General features: G+C 34.9%; 1 protein-coding gene across 1 annotated transcript in view; it reads left to right on the top strand.

Moving 5' to 3' along the window:
* The window catches only part of PCDH11X (protocadherin 11 X-linked), a 542,595-nt gene that overhangs the window by 61,149 nt on the left and 461,854 nt on the right, over positions 1 to 19,592 (top strand). The window contains exon 3 of the mRNA XM_067304432.1: positions 17,715 to 17,762. Coding sequence (XP_067160533.1) covers positions 17,715 to 17,762 — 48 coding nt within the window. The remainder of the gene's footprint in view (positions 1 to 17,714; positions 17,763 to 19,592) is intronic.

The following is a 19,592-nucleotide window of genomic DNA, read 5'->3' as shown; positions in this document are numbered from 1 at the left end:
AACACAGGAAGAGTGCAAAAATGCATTTTTCTGTGCTCCATTTTCTCACGTAGTTGTCACATTGCCATGTGGCTGTGCTGCAAAATGGGAAAGAATTAGCGAGAGCCATTTTGTTAGCTGTCAGCTACCTATGAAATTCATTTTATTAATAGTCAAATCATCTGGCATTACTTCTCGTTTAAAGAAAGAGATGACTGGATATTTCACAAAAATATATCCAAATACTCAGCATTAATTCCTTTAGTGATGTGATCCTCAAAAATAATCTTTTCTACTCTCAATATTCTCATGTAATGTTGGGGGCCGCTGTGATATCAGTTCACCAATGGGTAGGATTTTTTTTTTCGCAACTTGAGCCATCTGAGCTACAGGCTTCAAATTTTTGCAACCAGATATATGGGTATGTGTGTGTATATTGCCTTGGGGAATTAGAGATTTCTGTGATGGGAATATTTAGAAGACTGATAAATTGGGCCAATTTTAAACTTTAAAACAAGACTTTACTAAGTTCATTTGTTAACAGCATATTTCATGATAATAGTTGGTTCTCACACATTATCAGTTATTATCACTAAATATTGCAAAACTCTTAGTCTTCAACAATCATCCTAAATTATCTGTGAATATAGAGTGCCACAGAGCTGATGTCCTGTAGTGAGCACTGATGGGTAAGGTCTTTGAGCTTCGTTGCTAGGAGCAATGTGGTCAGTCTTGAGAGCTCTTTAATGACAAGTGGAAACTGAAGTGAAGTTGTCTTCTTTCTTCTCTGTCTTTCCTTGATCATCCTTAGTGTTTTATGTTTCTCTTCCTGCCTCCCAAAAAGGAGACCCATCTTGTCCCTATGCTGCTTATCTCGTTCTTGGTTTTGCCAGTCCTGCTTCTTGTATATTACGTAGGATGCCCTGTCTGTTTGCTGCTTTATGCTTATTTTGTTCTTTATTCTTCTGTCACTTGGTTGCCTCTTATGTGCAGCTACATAGGTCTCCAGGTCTTTGCCTCTTGAGGTGGGCAGTCACACTGCATATAGTCTTACATAAAATGCTTACGTGTTGTGCCTGGCTGTGCCATTACAGTGTTAAATACTGCTGTTGGTTACACTGTTTTAGTATATTTATATTTAAATATACATAAACAATTATATATTATACATATATAAATATAAAATATTTATAAATATGTGTGTGTGCATATATTTATATATATTCAAGGCAAACTAGTATTAAGTATAACCTGATTAATACACTTATAATTTACAGGTGTCAGAGGCTTCTGCTATGACTATAAGGTTTTCATGTGAAGCATTTCTTCATTCTTCTGTTAGATGTTAATAAGGGGATCTGTTCCAGAGCAGTTTTTGAACAGAATTCCAACTCAGAGCACTGTAATGGAGAGTCACGCTTATACACCCAAATAAATTCATCTGAATGCCTGTTCTAAACTGAAATCTTTTTATTGATCTTTCAGTATTTCTTGTCAACCAGGCACCTTGCATACCTGCAATTATACCCTGCTAGCAGTGGACTAGAGTGAAAGCATGACTGTGCTCTTACGGGAGCAGGGAATTCTCTTAAGAATTAGAGTAATCCTACAGGCCTGTGTGCTAATAGGTGGTTGTTTTAACATGTAACAGGATTGGTGTTATTACTATAGTTTCATTACTCTTACCTATTACTGTAATATTCCTGTATTTACCTATCATCAGAAGCAGCTGATAGATTCCTTGTAGAATAACACTATAATCTTTTTGTAACTGTCAGTTAATACCTCTGTATTCTGACAAAATAGATTCTTACTCAGACTCACAACACGCCAGTTTTGCATCTGATGAGAAAGGTTACCTCTTGCTACTGTAAATCATCTCTTGTGATGTCTTTCAGTATAAGTCTTCCCTTTCCTTCTGATGCGGTTTATCAATTCCACAACCCATACAAGAGGGAGATCACAATCAGATTTTTAACCTGCTCTTGCAACTAGGTTATTTCTGAGCCAAGCAGGACTTTTGGATCAAGTAACTGATATCACTGCTTCTCTGTGAATATCATCAATGGAAGGAAATGTGTTTTATGCTAAAATAAAGCCAAGAAGGTAGTTAAACCAAAATTATAGAGTGAGATTGGATTTGTAGTTAAATCAAAACCGGAAAGTCAGATTTATGAAATTACTGTTGATAATCACTTCATAAGCAATGAAACAAATTGGTTAGTCGGTGGGAATCATCAACAGTGGAAGAGGACAAACAACCTTTCTATGGACTGTTTCTATTTTAAAGTTATGCCACTGTCTGGAGTAGTTCAGTATTACCATTATGTTAGAGAGGAGGGATGGCTGATGTCCATGCAAACACAGTGCACAATGACACAGACAGAACTTGTGGAGGCCTACCCGCTCTGGAACTCATTTTATAACTAAATTTATATTATCTTAACCGAGGTGCTCACCAGATTTTCTGTGGTGTCCAAGCATCAGCTGCTTAAACCTACAGTTTGTTTGTTTGTTTAGGTGTTTTTTTTTTTTCCAATGCTTTCATTCCTTTAAGTGGAAGCTGAAGAAGTGACTCCAGTTTGGAACCATCTGAAACAGGAAGGTACAGCTCCCCAGAGAAACCCCTTGGCTTGTGACCCTCACTTTTACTCTCAAACCATGCTTGAACGAGAGAGCATGCCACAGGTGAAGATACTGCTCCTGAAATTCATGTGGATGATTCTTCTGCGTAGGTTCCAGCAGCATGAGAGGACAATGTAGTAGTATCCTATCCCTTTAAATAGGTCATAGAAAGCTGGGGTTGTTGTTACCAACATCCACCTTCCGTGAAAAAACTGTCAACACTGAGCTCTTTTCACTTGTAAACAGACATTCATTAATATTGTTGGGTCTTATTGAAAATTAGTTTGACACTTAATAGGATTATTTAGGTTGCAAATTCTTACTTTCATGTGTCAAAAACCCTTTGTAAATATATTGTAACCCACTAATACCAAAGTGTTATACACTTTATTTTTATATATATATATATATATATAAATTATCAACCTTTTCTGTTTAGTAATTCATTGTGTAAAGGATGTATGGCTGAAATGTTAAAACTATTCAAAATCCCTAGAATTTTCATTTTACAGACTTGTATATATCCAGGAGTGTGTGTGTTTGAGATAGGAAGTTTTCTTGATTTGCTAATACAGCAATCACAATAGATTATTTAATTTTAGTTTTTTGTCATAAGGTAAAATCTGATTCATTAGTGATCTCCCCCCTCTCCCCCCCCCCCAAAAAAAAAAGATTCACTGACACTAAAACAAAAATCAGTTATATACTTGTATATTGATGGCCCTGGTAGTAATAGTACTTAGGCATTTGAACCTAAAACTGAGAAATACTGGTTTTGTTAAAATCAAATCTTGGGTTTGGCAGTGCTTATGTACAAGGTGAAAATAACATGTGACTAAAAAAAACATTTGACTACTCCCTCCCCCTGAAATGTAGTTTAGAATAAAACTATGAGTGTTTGATTGCATGGAGCCGGGGGAAGGGGGGCATTTGAGTACCTTAATTGAATTAGCCAAGGATTTATCCAGCCTAACTTTACAGGACAGGTTAACTTTCACCTCCATTGTAATGGCTCATATGAATTATACTTAATATATTTGCAGAACAGTACATCTTCTCAGCTGTTCCTCATGCCAGCATACATGGGGAAGCTAAGAGATTTAGGAACTTTAAAGTAGATTTAGGAGATGCTGCTCTGGAGGTGCACTTCAGCCAAGCTCTGAGGCCACCTTCCAGTATGTGGAATTTAATAAATATGAATTTGTACATGTTGTCTTTCTGAGGTATCTTTTAACTGCCCTTCAGTAGGGAGAGGTTTTCTAGGACAGACAGGTGTGTCTTTTGCATGATGTTGAGCAGTTTTTTTGCTAAATCCACAATGGTGGTGGGGAATAGGTCAGAACTGAAACATCTTTCCCTGTCAGTGCTAAAAGGTTAATGTATTTGCCTAATGTTATAACATAGCCTCCTTTTTTTTTTCACTTGGGAAGTATCTTCTCCCTGCCTTTTCCACAGACACATGTGGTTAATTGCCATCTGAACTGACAAAAATTCTGAGTCCCTTGAACATTCATGAATACTATCTACTGAGCTTGCGGACTTCAAAACAGACCTTGTTCATATAAACCTGTCCTATCCCCTTTTATATTCGTTTTTTTTATATTCGTAGAAGCTAAAGTGCCATTGCATGTTTCTGTTCGCTGTTGGTGCACTGACCTTCCAAGTACTTTAGGATTTTTGGTTCTGTTTAATTTATTTTACTCATGAAGTAGTCATGTGCGGTGCAATTGGGCTAGACTGGAAAGTTGCAGTCTTGGGCTAGAGGGAATTTCAGCTTCTCCCCCCGCCAAGTCAATTCTTTGAAAAAATTGAGCTTCAAAATGCTAAAACTATTCACAAATTCATAACACTCTCTCAAATATATGATTCAATTGAGTTTTTTTGTACTGTTTGATAGAGTTTCAGATGTCAGCTCTGTAAAGCTGTGATTAGGGAAAGAGCCTTTTTGTTTTTTGGAAGCCTGAGATCAGTTGGTTTCAGTGAAGTAATAAGTTCTGGGATGCAGTGATCTTAGACTTAACCTTGTAAGTAAATGCTCTTTACTCTAGAAATCAGTTACTGAAAAGTAAATATATTTTTAGAACTTAAAGATTTTCCTTTTCCTCGAGCTTCTGTTTAATAAATAGAGTTAGAGCTGATACTAATTTTATTTCTTAACTTGTTCTATGCAAAACCCCTCCCTGCATGCCCACCCCCAAATATTTGTCTTATTTTTGCATGTATACTGACATAAATTATTGGGTATATTTCATACCCTGATACCTTCCCATAAAAGAAACTTGTAGTGGGCTTATCCAAATGCTGATAAATTAGGTGTCAGCTCTGCACTGCAAGTTTTTGGTAAATGCTTTAAAAAAGGGATGGGTTCAGTGACTTAGGACAGGATATATTTAGGTAACCCCAGTTATGTTGTTCCTGAGAGAAAAGAAAGGGGGGGGAAAAAGCTATTAGTATTGCATATTGTAAAGATACTTAATGTTAAATAAACCCTAATATCAAAGATGCACAGAATAGTCCTGTTATCTTATGTTATAAAAGTTATGTTGAAATAAAAAGAAATAATTCAAATAGTGGAATAGTGTTTGCCCAGCTTTCAGTTCATATGAAAATAATTGGCTACCTACCACTATTTCTCTTGCCTGGATCAGGTAGTTTTGTCTGGGTGGATAAAAACACATCAACTCAAATAAGCTATAAAATAAGACACAGAAACTTGCAGGATGATGCCCTATGAATGCTAAGTGACTTCTTATTTTTTTGAAAAATTCTGCTGCAAATGTATAAAAGCACCAAATAACTTTCATTTTAATATTATTTTCTATTAGTAATCACAGAAAAACTTAGAAGATGGGCTGAGGGAGGAATTGTAAATAGGTGTAGGTAAAATCTTTGTCCCTTAGGTATGTCATTATCCTTGCAAGCCTAGTGAAATATATTTGCTTCTCATTGTTTTTCAATTACTTAACTTCAGGAACATTGGAAAATTAAAAAAAAAATTGTCTCTATGCTTTGTTATGGCTTCCTTATTCACCTCAAAATCATTCCACATCATCTTTGCATCATAAGAATATTTTAATTTGTTTATGATATAGTTCAACATCTGTCATTTTAGAGCTTTTTTCCCCACCCTCTCCCAATTAACCCCTTTTTCTTATTAACTGAAAAATCAAAAAGAATATGATCCTTCTGAAGAGGTTTTGAAATAGAATAAAAATATTCTTTATACAGATAGTAATTTGTCTAGAGAGATCTGGACAGATAAGGGATCATTTATGAACAGATTAATTCTGAAACACTCACAGAATTTTATTCTTAAAGGGGAAAATATATCTGATTTGTGTCCTCATAGCTGTGAATTAGTGCTTCTAAGTAGATTAAAAACTCTACCACTGACTGGTGGTAGTTTGCATTCAGTGACTCAAGAGTCGAGGTATTTGCTTCTTGTTGGTTGATACAAGGGTCCTTTAGGGTGGTTTATGGCATCCTTACTGTAAAACTGTCAGGTTCCATTATCCTAACGTCCCTTTAGGGGGTTGACTGAAGACTGGAGGAGAAAGTCTTGCTTCCAGGCACGGAAAGTTCAGTGAGTTAGGATGAGGGACAAGTTGTTGCATCTTTCTGCATTCAACGCTCTGGTTTTCACACTAGCTGTCACGAAGCAATGATGTATGACTTAGCATGTCTCTGTGTGGAAAGGGTGATAGACTTAAGCTGGAAGGCACAAATCTGTCAAATGGACATCTTCAGTTCATCTACCTTATACAAATATTATCTTTTGCTGATGTCCAGACAGATCAGTATGTTAGTTAACACAGATATGGTGATGCTTTCTGAGCATAACGGACTAAGGATTTGTTTACACAGTCCACTTGAAACCAAATACATAAGCCACAGTTAAAAATCAGCTCTGCCTTCTTGAGACACCTTCCCCGAATGCATTGAGTAAAAACTTCAGTTTCATCTATGTGGAAAGACATCACCAATTGCAAAATCTCTAATATTCTCTCCAATAAATCACAATAAAAGCAGTAACGAAAAAACTGTGTGTCTCTATAAAATTATAGTTTAGTTTGCATCTATGTGCAAAAGTGTATGTATTGATAGTGTTTAAAAAGTCTTGAACTGCATTTGCACAGTATTGACGTTGAAATTGCAAATGCAGTGTTAAAATCACAAGAAGTATGGGTTATTGTTACGCAGTTATGTTGAACTATTCTCATCTGAATGGTGAATGTTTATGTTTGTGTTTAACCTAGAACAGCAGTGTAGTACACTTCTGAGGAAAATGTGTAAAAAACCGCTGTCGTGTTCAAAATCAGTAAATTCATGTTTCATGTTGAACTGACATTTTCCAAACTTGGCTTGTGGTTTTTTGTTTGTTTGTTTGTTTTTAAATAAATACTAGGTTGCCAAAATTTCTAATTTCAGCAATATCTGAATTGATTACAGATATAAAATCTGTGGCAGAAATAGTGTTTTTCATGTCCTTTGTGTTTTCAAGTAAGCCCACTCATTAACTGTACTTTCTGAAGGTCTTTAAAGGTTTCAAACAAGCAAGTAAAGTGAAAACTCTTTTTTTTTGGGGGGGGGGGCTATTACATATAGGTTTAGATGCTGGGGATGATTACCTGGAGAATAGATGTTTTTAAAATGTGCTTTCTTTGATTTGGGACAGCCAGATCTTATAACCTATTTAGACGGGGAAAAAACAAACCAGTATCACTGGGAAGATCTCTCTGAAAGTTAGAATTGAAGCCACAATTGAGGTTTACCAGTTGCCTGATCAAGGCTTCATTTGACTTCAGGAGAAGCTGCACCGAGTCTTTAATTTTTGCTTATGTTATGTTTGCCATGAAATTTTCCTCAGTCTCAGAGGGTAAGCAACTATTCTTTTTATCTGATGTGACTTTCTGTTTTTTCTTTTCTACACGATACAAGCAGAAAACAACTGGTGTTAACTGGACATCAGTATAGAGTATGCTGTTGTTGCAATTGCATGTGCAGTTCTTGCTTGTAGATATTTCACTGCTTGAAATACTAACTTGAGTTAGGATAGCAGAAATGTGCCCTGCGTCTCAGTGTATTTCAGACTTTTCCTGGGGCATATATTTAAACAAATAGGTAGGTAAAACATAAATTGAAATTTTAAATGTTACCTGCTATGATTAGCTTTCCTCATGACAGTCTAAGTTAATTCTTTTTCTAGAAAAATCAATACTTCCACAATATGAAATGAAATAAACTTACCAGTGCTTTTTGAGGAGTGTTTTTCTTTTTTAGAAAAGCAGATCCTGATGACTGTTTAACCCATCAAACAGAATTACTTTTTTTTTTTTTTTTTTTCCAAATCAGAACAGTGTTGCAAATCGTATATAAAGGTGAAGCCAAAATTTGCCATGAAGATATCCTGGTGCAGACAAAGAAAACCACATCATGCTTTGCTGATGTATTGAGCTAAGGACCATTTCATGCCTTACAGTGTAATGAAAAGTGCAAGCATAGATAGGAATGAGGAATTCAGCTGATCTCTATTAAGATGTTTCTGTGACTTGTTGATGACTTTCAAACAACTATCTACAAGTGTTTCAAAGGCCTCAGATTTCATCATGTTTCCATTTGCCTTCATACTTACCTAACCTGTGCGTTATTTCAGTGAGTAGTAGTTGTTTGTTCATTTATGATTGTGGTATTTTACCACAATGAGTTATTAACAGTTTTTGATACTGGTAACAGCTTTAGTATGTTGTGCTGCAATGTGTTACTGGGGTTTTTCACTTACAGGTTAAGTCTGAGAATCCCCATGCAGTTATCAGTTGCCATTTCATGAATAACTGTCTTTCCCGTTGCAGTTATTGGTAGCTCCTTAAGCAGGTAACTGCTTAATACACGGTCCAGGTGTAGTATTTGTAGCTCTTTCACTAATAACTGTTTGTCTTCCCTTTTTTTGAAGCTACCAAAGCTAACAGTGAAATGGATCTGTAGCTAGCTGAACATGTCTTGATCTTGCAGCTGTCCAAGGAGTGAGGTGTAAGCCTCTTCCTGAAAGCTTAATTTCTGTCTATGAAAAGGACACCTGATTTCTTTCTGTCTTTCTCACTTTCCTGTGCTGCTTGAAAATTCATCCCTCCTATCTTTTTGTATAAATCAGGGCCTCCCCAAATACTTAGAGGTCAAATATGGCTTACAGGTTTCCAGCTGTAGTCTTTCCCCAAAACTGGTAGGTGAGAACAGTTCTAACAGATTGCTTCTTCTGGAAGCTTTTTCTCAGATCCAGTAGAAGAAATCATTATGGCTTAGACAATATATATGTATTTTTAGCAGTTTTATAAATGGGACATATTTTATTCTGGCAGCTTGCTAACAATGCACTTAGGACAAATTATACTGCAGCCATAATCTTTACTACTGTCTCAAAACTTACAATACTTTAAAGACTGTTCATGGTTTGTATGTCACAGAGGAAAGAACAAGCACCTTTTCAAAATACGCTCAGAGTTTGCTCCATTGTGCTACTACATTACTTTTGTATGTTCAGTGTCAATATCTGTGAATTAAGCTGTTTCTCTTTGGTGGTATTTTATCTTTAAAGACTGACCTCACATAGATTTCTGAATTTCGGACCGTTTATTAGTCAGTTATGTTAGTGAGATTGACTTTTTTTGTCCTGATGTAGTAGTCATCACCAGTGTATTCAGTGGTTATTATTCTGTCGTTTTCTTTCTTTAAAAATTTGCTGCTAACCTCATTAGTTACTCAGTAAGAACCTTATTACTAAAGAAGTCAACAACTACCATGATCCATTCATGAAACATTTGAATTTCATTAATTTTTTCTCGCCATCGTTACCACAGGTTCTAAAACAAAAACTAACTAATTGGTCTGTATTGCTGCAAAAGCTTATTGCTAGGGAGTCGAAGTTCTTTGAAACCATAAAACTAGTTTCAGAATATTTGTGTGAGGATTATTTTCCATTTCCTAAAGTTATTCTAATGGAAGCAGTAATACAACTTTTATTTATATTTTGGATGTCTATCATGAGAAACCTAGAATGATGTTTTTGGCAGGCTGCATTCACATCTCAAAGTTATTCCATATTATTATTATTATTCCACATTCCAAGTTATTTCACGAGTATTTGCCTTTTCACACATACATATGAGATGATTAAAAAGTTGCTAACAAAGAAAAATTTCAGCAAAGAAAGAGCAGAAGTAAAGGAGAAAGATAATATTCACAAAACTTCCAGATTTCTCTCTTGTCCCAACTTGCTTTTCCATGACCTCTGTTTTTTGAGGGGAGAAGGATTTTTAATTTTTAAAATATGTTTTGAAAACAGTAGAATTTCCATTCTTCCTGGATTTTTTTTTCATAAAATATATAATTAAAATAATAAAGACACTTATAGAGTAATAATATGCTTTTGTTTTTACTTCTGCTTTTTAACATTGGATGTTATTGATAGACAAATAGTCTTTGCTGTTTTACCCATAATACACAGTATGTAATATTTTTCTTCCTTAAGAAAAGAAAGCATGGGGAGAAGAGAAAGGTAAGTCCAAAACTGCATTCTTTTAGCTATTAAAGAACAGATTTAAATCCAGTGTCAACTATGGATCGTGGCACTTGACTGCATTAGTATGGTTATTTTTATTTCTGAAAGAAAGGTTTATTACAAAGTAATTTATATTCCCTAGTCTAAAAATATAATTGGTTTGAACACTTAGGTCCTATAGAGCTTTTGAAGCTGGGATATGTAGCAAAGAGCATTTCAGACAATTTTAAAGAAACAAAAAGAAACATTGGTAGAAGGAATGAATTCTGAGTCATCAGCTGTCAGTATTGAAATACATTTTTCTCACATTGTGCTATAATTGCTGGCTCTATTAATGTGGTGTGTATTATTGCTTTGGTTGTTGCTGATGTTCCAAAGTCAAATTATTGTAATTTTTTTTTCTCTTTGCCTTATCAAGCAAATTGTCTTTTTCTCTTCTTCTTCTTCTTTTGAGTCAGGATGTTCCTCTGTGCTTTTCAGAATGGGATATTATATGGCTTTTTCACTTTGAGATTACTTTTTTTCCTCACTTTTAGCCCCAGCAATATAATTTTCATCCTCATTTCCCTTAGGGACTTTTCCAACCTATTTGTTGTAGTACATTTAAAGGTATAAACAGAATAGTATTTTCTGTTTTGTTTCCCATTCTGTTTCCCATGTAATCTCAAAAATAGTATTCTGGAATTATACATAAGTATTTTCCATTAGTGAATTGACTTTTGTGTAAAATGCCAGCACCAATGTGAATACCGTAATTCCAAAGTCGGTCTTCAAAACAGACCAGGAATGATTGATAGAACTTTTCTTCTTTGCATCAGTTTCACACCATCTGTTGTTTCACAGAAATGAAATATTTGTTCAAGATAAATATCCAGGATGCTTTGTTCATAAAATATCAGAACATGAATCTGTTTCTTGTAGTATATGGACTACCTAGTTTTCTGTTAGAATTTATATTAATTTTATGGATTTTTAACCTCTGTAGTAGTCCAATAGTTGTTTCATACGCATAAAAATTACAATACAAATAATTTAAGCCATGAACTGTCAACATCATCCAGAATTCTTGGCAAATATATTGAATGCTCAGTTGGACCTTTTAATGGTTTTGGTTTGGTAGATTCAATTATTTACATCATGTTCTTTTTAGCATATGAAGCCTAAGCTTCTCATTGAATCAGGTCATCATCCCCTGAGGCTACCTTCTTATGATCATTTTCCTATTTCTAACCTGGATGTGGCTGAGAGATGCAGTCTTTGTTAGCAAGTGTATCAAAGTAAGATCAGTTCTATGGGAGTTGTGATATACCTTTAACTTGAGGTTACTGTCTTAGTGGAGTAGTTATGAGAAATCTAGGGGACGTTCTTGGTTCTAATTCATTAGTAGGGCCTCATTGGTGTTTGGTGGTTGTGATAATGTTGGCTGCCCAAAAGGTGTTGCTATTTTCCACTAAGGAAAGGAAAGCAGCGAGTCAGGTTTTTTGCATACATATTATGAAGGAATTTTTTTGCACCATGCACCATTTACCTTTTGTATCACTGCACTATGTATAGTGTAAATTGGGAGCATCCGTTTTAGGACACTGATTGAACTGACCTCAAGAAAGAACTTTGAGAGGATCCAGTCCTGGGAGAGCTTGCTTTTTCTCTCACTTGAGTTATGTGAGTCATTGGTAGGCAGAACTAGAAATCTAATTGGAATTGAGGGTTTTTTGTTTATAGAAAGGAATATATTATTGAATATGTTCACTTATAAAATTGTATATCAAATGTGCTTTTAATCTTAAGATTTTTGGACCCAAACAATGCACAGGGAAGGAGCTTTTGGGAATGTGACTGCTAAATAGAAAGTCATGACTGTTTATTTCATGAATCTTCCAATACATTCAAATAGCATAAGATTTCTTTTCAGAATTGGCTTTGAAAGGTAGAGTTACTACCTTACAGTGAGGAGATGTTTCTTCCTTTTATCTCTTCTGGTTTTGTTCTACTGATTCAGATAAGTAGGAGTCAGAAATACTGGAGGAGGAAGGAGGCAGTTTGGCTTCCTGATAAATCCAGCATCAGAAAATAAATTTTTGGTCTGTCCCTAGCATTCCCTGATCAACATGGTAAACAGACTTTTATTTAATCAGTTTTAGAATCCAATCTCTACAGTATCTCTAGTACTATTTTTAGTACTTACTGGCACGCTGTGCATCTTCTGAGTGACTGTGCCAGATTTATTACTCTGAAAATGCAGTGTTATTTGTTATCTTCCAATATGTAGTGAAGTGGCATCTTGCACTTGCATATGTCGCATACTTTTACAGTTTAATATAGTAGCTCAGCGTTATTTTCTCAGAATAATGCAAAAAGGATAAGTTTTTATTATTTGGAAAAGCATTTTTTTCAAAGCAGAAATGATCCTCTGGGGTAGTTAAATGCTTAACACAAACTTTCTCTTCTTTGAGTTTTACAAAACCCTGCAAGAATAAAGGTCTGAGAAAGGCTTACTGTTGTGTTCATTTCAGCAGTATTTGCCCCTAGGCCTACGGCCCTGAAAGTTATTTGTGAATGTTGACAGAATTACTACTGAAAATGAAAGAACTCTATTATATGAGATTATTACTCATTCTATTATGTTTTTGCCTGTGTGAATTGTAAATTTTCTGCATTAAGACTGTATTTTTAATGGCAAAATTCGTAAGAGTGATACAGTGATGCTGAAGTATGGTTTCTGTAGAAGAAAGAATGCCCTTGTGATGTAAATCTAGAGAACTTTTTATTTTGTTCTTCTATTTTCAGTATGTTTCTGGAGACTTAAGAACCCTGAAGAGAGGGCGGAGGGGGAGGTGTGTGCGCGTGTGCACGTGTGCGTGTGCGTGCGTGTGTGTGTGTGTGTGTGAGATTCATGCCATTCAGATGAAAACCTTTGTCAACATTTTTCCTGAAAGTAAACATAAAGGGAAGATACAGTGGGTTTTGCTCATAGCTGACACAAGTTTAGAAGGGCTTTAGATCAAATAAGATAACTCTGCTAAATAACTTTCTAGTAAAACTACAGTATTAAAAGTTAGGATATGGATTTGGCTCAATAAAGTTGTCATCTGTTTAAAGAAACCATCTTTTTTCTTGAAGTATTTGTTTGGTGTGGATAAGAGTGAATCAGATAATACCAATAAGTTAATGAACATAGGTTTATAAACATTTGCACTCCTTTTAAACAGAAAACCTTTAACAGAATCTGTTTATTTATTTATTTATTTTTATTTGTCATAAGTGAAATCCATATGTGTCCATAGCCCTTGGTTTGCACTGAAATTAATGAAAGTTGAGAATCCTGGACTGTCTCTGCTTTAGGTCAAAGGAATTTTCAGAGGTCTCACTAGTTTGTATTTTCTTGCATACAAGTAGCTGCCAGATTGAATCCCCTTCTGCCTGAAAGTACTGATCTGGATATAGAGCAGGTAGCGAGCAGAAGGGTTCACACTGCTACAGCACCCAATCAGCATTCATCTAAGAACTCTAAAATGTGTGATTAGGAGCCTAAGGTATCTTGTATGGCTGTAAAAGCAAAATGGGCTTGTGATTTAGTGGCTGTTTTGAAGAGCAGTTCAGAACTGTTACCTGTTACCTCTGAAAGCACAGTAATGCTTTGGAAAGTTATCACTAAAACATGTACTTATTTCTTTCCCTTCCTTAGATATATTTAGTTCTGTCCCTATTGCTGTTCTTAACTAGGAAAGTGAGCAAATCTATAATTGTCACCTGTATTACGCTGTTATCAAAATTCACTTGTGCAATAAATTTAATTTTTTACCTGACATAAATCCTACATTTTTACTTCATTATATGTCTGTATTTTGACTCAAAGAGAACAGGACAGGTGTCTGGAGCATTATCAAGTTGTAGGAATATGGTAATTTAGGGCAAAGCTCAAACATATTTAATGTCTTAATCCATGTTTCGGGTATTGAATCATTTCCTGTTCAACAGAGTGTGTGTGAATATCTCTAAACAACTGTTAGGGTTAGGAAGGGAGGTTACTTCCCTAGTTCCCTTATCTACAGCTGTTAACCTTTCTTCTTTTGAGAAGTGTCTCTAAAAGAAGGGCTTATATTTATTAATTTTAGTTTAAGACATGAGTCATAATTGAATCGAAGTGGCTGGCTCTTTCAGACAAGCTACAAACCTTGGACAACTGGTAAAATGTCTCTATATTTCAATTTGCTGTCTATAGACAATGATAATACTGTTCATATAGCAGGAGTATTGTGAAGATAAATTCCTTCAAGCGTTGTGGGGCAGTTAAATATTTTGCTGGAGTATATAATTGTACATTGAACCAAATTGTGCAAGACCATTCAAATGACAGCCCAGTTCCAGCTTCCAGCTTATTTTAAGCTATCATCTTGGTAGTTTTACATCACAGTAACACAGTAGTGTGGATACAACATTACTCCTATCTAGTCTATCCTAGTCTGTAGAGGTATGTAATTTTTTAATTAAAATTAAAGCTTTGTTTCTTTAAAAAAAAAAACTGTTTCAAAAGAAGTTAAATCTCATCAAAAAAAAAAAAAAAGGTGAACAGGATTTTGCAGACTGAACATGTAAGATGGGAAGAGATTCTCTTGAAACCGGGTGCTGTACGCAGCAGAGAATAGTTAAGTATGTGTGTGGGTACTTTCCACCTATCCATGTTCTCTCCTTTTTAAAGTTTGTATGTTAAAGTATTAAGATTTTTTTTTAGGTATGGAGGTGAGGCTCACTTTAAGTGTAGGCTGTTCAGAAAAATTAAGGTCAGCAAAAAAGCAAATTTGTGAAAAATGTACCATCTTCTGTCTATAATTATTTATTTTTAAGGGAGGTGAACATGTTCTAATAAAAATGCTCTGAGAATTAGATGTGAAGTTGTTAATTGAGGATGACAGCAAAAATATTCCTATCTATCTTAAAAAATAAAGCTGGCACTGTTCAGAATATGACAAGGTTGAATGCAACGCTTTACAGAAAGGAACAGTTCATCCAAAAGGATTAAGGAGGCTCAAGAGATGTAATTGTTAGAACTGTTTTGGTCATTTTGTAGCAACATTAAGTTTAGATTTCCAAGAAAGTAATTCTGTGCTTAGGTATACTTTCTAGCCTTTTCTTTGTTCAGAAAATCATTATTAATGGTCCTGATTGTCTACTTATTCCTTCCATACTATATTTTCTACTTTTCTTCTCCCTTCCAGCATAAAATGGTTCATTATTATTCTTATGCTTTACTGATCCCTACTGTAGCATTTTGCTTTTGATCTGCTTCCCGAGAATAAGGCTTTGTTTGATCATATATATGGAGGGGAAAGCTGTGGCAGTGCTGTGTATTATAGAGGCTTTTTTACAATCAGAGGCTGAGAAATAGCTAATTATTATATAGATTTTGTTTAAGTGATGTTCTCGGCTTTTATGTACAGGTAAAGCTAATTAGGATTCTGAATCAACAAACAACTTCAGTTCAGGTTCATGTATGATTGGAAGCTTCCAAGTCCTACTTTTACTATGGATCTGAAGTTCAACTTATTCAGACTTAAGCTTGGTTTGCTTCAAAGGAAACTGAAACCACGGAATGAACTAAGCTCGCGGGAATTTTGGCCCACATTCTCAAATCTGTAGTTCTTTTGACAAACAGTTAATGTTTCAAATATGTAAGAAACTTTGCATCAGTCAAGTTTTTTATTGTAAAAATTTCATATCTTCTAAATTTTATTTTCTCTTTTGAGGTGATCATGTATATTAATAGCATGCATTTCAAGTAACTTGAGTTGTAAGCTGTGCACAATGATGGGAGTAGCGACTTCGCATCCTTTAAATAGGAGAGCGGTGTAACAGACTGATCTTTTTGAATGCATGAACACGTGAATTGCACACTGTGTAAGTGATAGCAGACAAGGGGCCTTTATTAGAGCTACAACACTTAAGGAGTTATGGTTCTGAGTGTTCTAATATCCACCTATTATAGTAACTTACATCCATTAATGCCTGTCATATAGAATATTTTGTGTTTAGGACTTTAGCTTGGCTTTGGGAATTCACATTTTCACATTCAAAGTGTCACGTTTGAAAGAAAAATGCAAGTTTAATTTTCAGCTTTTATTAAGAAAAGCTGTCCATTGTATAGTTATTATACAGTATTCTGCACTGGAAATTGAAACTCTGCTGCTATAATCTTTTCTTTGCAAATACAACACTGTAGTTGTATAGCAGTTCCATACGTCTTTTGACAAAAACAGGCAAAGAAACAGTGGCTAGGACCTACCTTTAAATTTTTCAGGAGACCTGCAAAGGGTTTCTATCTCGCTACATCTGAAATTACTAGGAGGTAGCAAACAGCTGCATTAGTTTCTGCCAAAGGTTTTACTATTAAGTAATTACTTTTTAATATATTGCTGAACTAGTTAAAATAGGTTTACACTACAGGTAGGAAACCATCATAAATAATTTGTAATGGGAACCCGATTTCCCCCTCCCACCTTCACCCCCCAATTTTATTTTCCAGTATTGCTATATTAGACCTTCTAGAACTTAATCATTTTAAATCTGCTTGTTTTGCATTTCCAGCAGGGTCAGATTATTACAAATAATGAAACTAGCTGATTTTAAGAGGATTGCTGAGGTGCAGCAATGAAGTGTGCACTCCAGCTCCTTGCAGTATTCATTGAAATAAATTAACTTAAGTCACTAGTAAAAGTTTATCATATGCATATTGTCTAGCCATTGACTCTTGTACAAGATTCAGTTGAGCTAGAGAAGTTACACATGCTAGAAAGCGTCTTTTTAACTTACAGTATGTGAAGAAAAGTATTGCTATTACGTATAGGACGTGATCTCAGATACAAAACAATGAGTTGCCTTTGCTCATGTGCCTTTCTCTAAAGAGTACTCTTCTTGAACGAAGATTGAGGACAACGTAAATCTACCCTTTGTCTGTCACACTGTATAATTATCATATTGTATATAATAACTGTATAATTGTATATACAGTTGTGTAATTTGTAATGTTTTAAAAATAGCAGATAGTGATTGTCTTAATTTCAGAGTACTTGTGTATCACAAGTAGCTGTTCTGTGTAGTTATTTAGCACATTATTCTTTCCCTTCCTCCTGCGTTCTCTATTTCTTTGAGAAATCAATGTGTTCTGTCAGCTTATTGGTGAAAATGTAAATTCATAAGATGTTTTGGGCACAACAGACCATATTGCTGGTACCTGCATTAACCAGAAACTGATCTTTTTCCAGTTCTTCTTGGCAGTGAAGCCCACATGAAAATTGTCCCGAAAGAGCATTCGTTACAATATCAGTGTACTCTGTATTTCATCAGTTCAGTGAGACTGTTTGTGATACTGCAGTGTGCATGTCTAGAGGCAAGCTTATGTGTAGACTTCAGGCACATCCTGCCACATGCAGTCCTGTCTGTAATACTAGATGCTCTTCCAATTTGTGTTAAGTGTTTGTGTTTCATTGATTATGTATTTATTAATCTACCTAAATGTTACAATTTAAAAAAAACACTCTCTAATTTTTTATTTACATGACAGCCCAAAACAACTCCGAAAAGGACCTTTGGATCCATTACAAATGATCAGGTAAATATGCAGCAGGGAGTTCACGATAAGAATATCAATTTCATTATTTCAAAGACTGCAATATAGTGCATGAATCCACTCAAAAGGATGCTATGAAAATTGAATAAGGTAACAGAGTGGCTTATTGCCCTGAGAAAGAGTCTTGTGATCAGAACTCAGAGCCTATTTAAGCTAATTCTGCCTCTAAGATGGACAGAACCTCATTTTGGCTCAAATTGTTAGGTTGCATTGCTTAAACTGCCTTTTTTTTTTTTTTTAGATTAAAAAATATATATTTTTTTTTCCCTCACACCCATCCCTCTACAGTGGTGGAGATAATGCAGTGGATTTTTTTTTTAAGTCATTTTAATGGCAAAAGGTACTACATATGTGTTAATTATATATTATACTTCTACTGCAAACAGTTTTTTGATACCCTTCCTAATGTGAACAGAACCTTGATATCACTGGGATAGTGTGGTGACAGAGGTACTATTCAATCTGAATAAGAATCTGACTTTATGAAAGAAACTTTGGCTTCATTGAAATTTTAATGACAACATATCCTTATACTTCAACATCAGGAATTTCATCCTGAAGGTTTTTATGCATGTTTCTGCCAGAGTTTCTTTGTTCATGAAGGAGAGAATTAGATAGTTGTAGTCTTAAAATTTTGTTTCTGCAATGTTTCATAATTTGGGGAGTGTTTAAAATGGGAGAACTGTCTGTTCTTAGAATATGAGTTTGTTAAAATGCAGCTTAAAGTCACACCTCCTAATCTTATCCCTTAAACCATGTGAAATACTTTTGCTTGAATAAGAACTATATTTTTCTCTTTATTTTGGTGGTTTAAAAGATGTCTAAGTCTGTAATGAATACTAAGAAATATTCATGGAAAACATGTTTTCATTTAAAAAAAAAACGAAAATATGGATAATTAATCTGGAAGAGCTCTTTGCATTCTTTTCGGTTTCTCCAGTAGCTTATTGCTAGTGATGGAGAAGTGAAGTTGTTTTGTATCAAATTCATGCACTATAATGAAAAATACCTCTTTGTCATTCTTGATAGTTTAAGCTGAAAAGAGATGAGAGAGAGAGAAAGAAAAACTAATGACAGAATAATCAGTGCACATCTGTGAACTTGCGTGCAAATGAAATAAAAGATAGCTGAAGGGATGGTTTATTGGGTTTTCTTTTTGTTTTGTGCCTCCCTCCCCCTGCCACTTCTGTTACACTTTTCTGGAAATCTCTGTTAAAACATATAATATATAATTCATCATTTGCAATAATTATGATATTTATTGCAAATAACTACTAGCCAGATTATCTCCAATTAATCACCACTCCTAAAATTGAGAGAATGCTTTTAGAACTGTAATATGGTGAAGATGTAACTTGCATTTCGCCTTTATGGAGAGCATAGAAGAAGTCAAAACTCTATTTGTTTTACTCTTTCAAAATGCATGCTAGTTCACTTTAGGATGTTGTTTAATGTTGTCACAAATCCTGTGCCACTGTGTCACAAGTACTGGTGAACTATTTTTGAAACATGGATGAATGGCTCTTTTCTATGAAAGAAATGATTACTCAGGTATAGTGAAATTCTGATGCTGACAAAACATATCAATGAAGATGAACAGCCTTATATGGCTATATGTACCTATAAATACATTCACTTAATGGTGGGCAGCAAGATGCAGTGAATGCAAATCTTTTGCAAAAAATAAGAAATAAGGAACCTTGCACACTAGGAATATTTTCTTTCCCTTTGTTCCTAAGTGTCCCAAATGAGTTTAGAGCACACATACTATTATGACCTTTACTCATTAGTAAAGGTTAGAGGCAAGCACAA

Source organism: Apteryx mantelli, chromosome 13, assembly GCF_036417845.1.
Source record: "Apteryx mantelli isolate bAptMan1 chromosome 13, bAptMan1.hap1, whole genome shotgun sequence".
Classification (NCBI taxonomy): domain Eukaryota; kingdom Metazoa; phylum Chordata; class Aves; order Apterygiformes; family Apterygidae; genus Apteryx; species Apteryx mantelli.
Note: the sequence above shows the minus strand (reverse complement) of the source record. Positions and strands in the feature narration are given on the sequence as shown.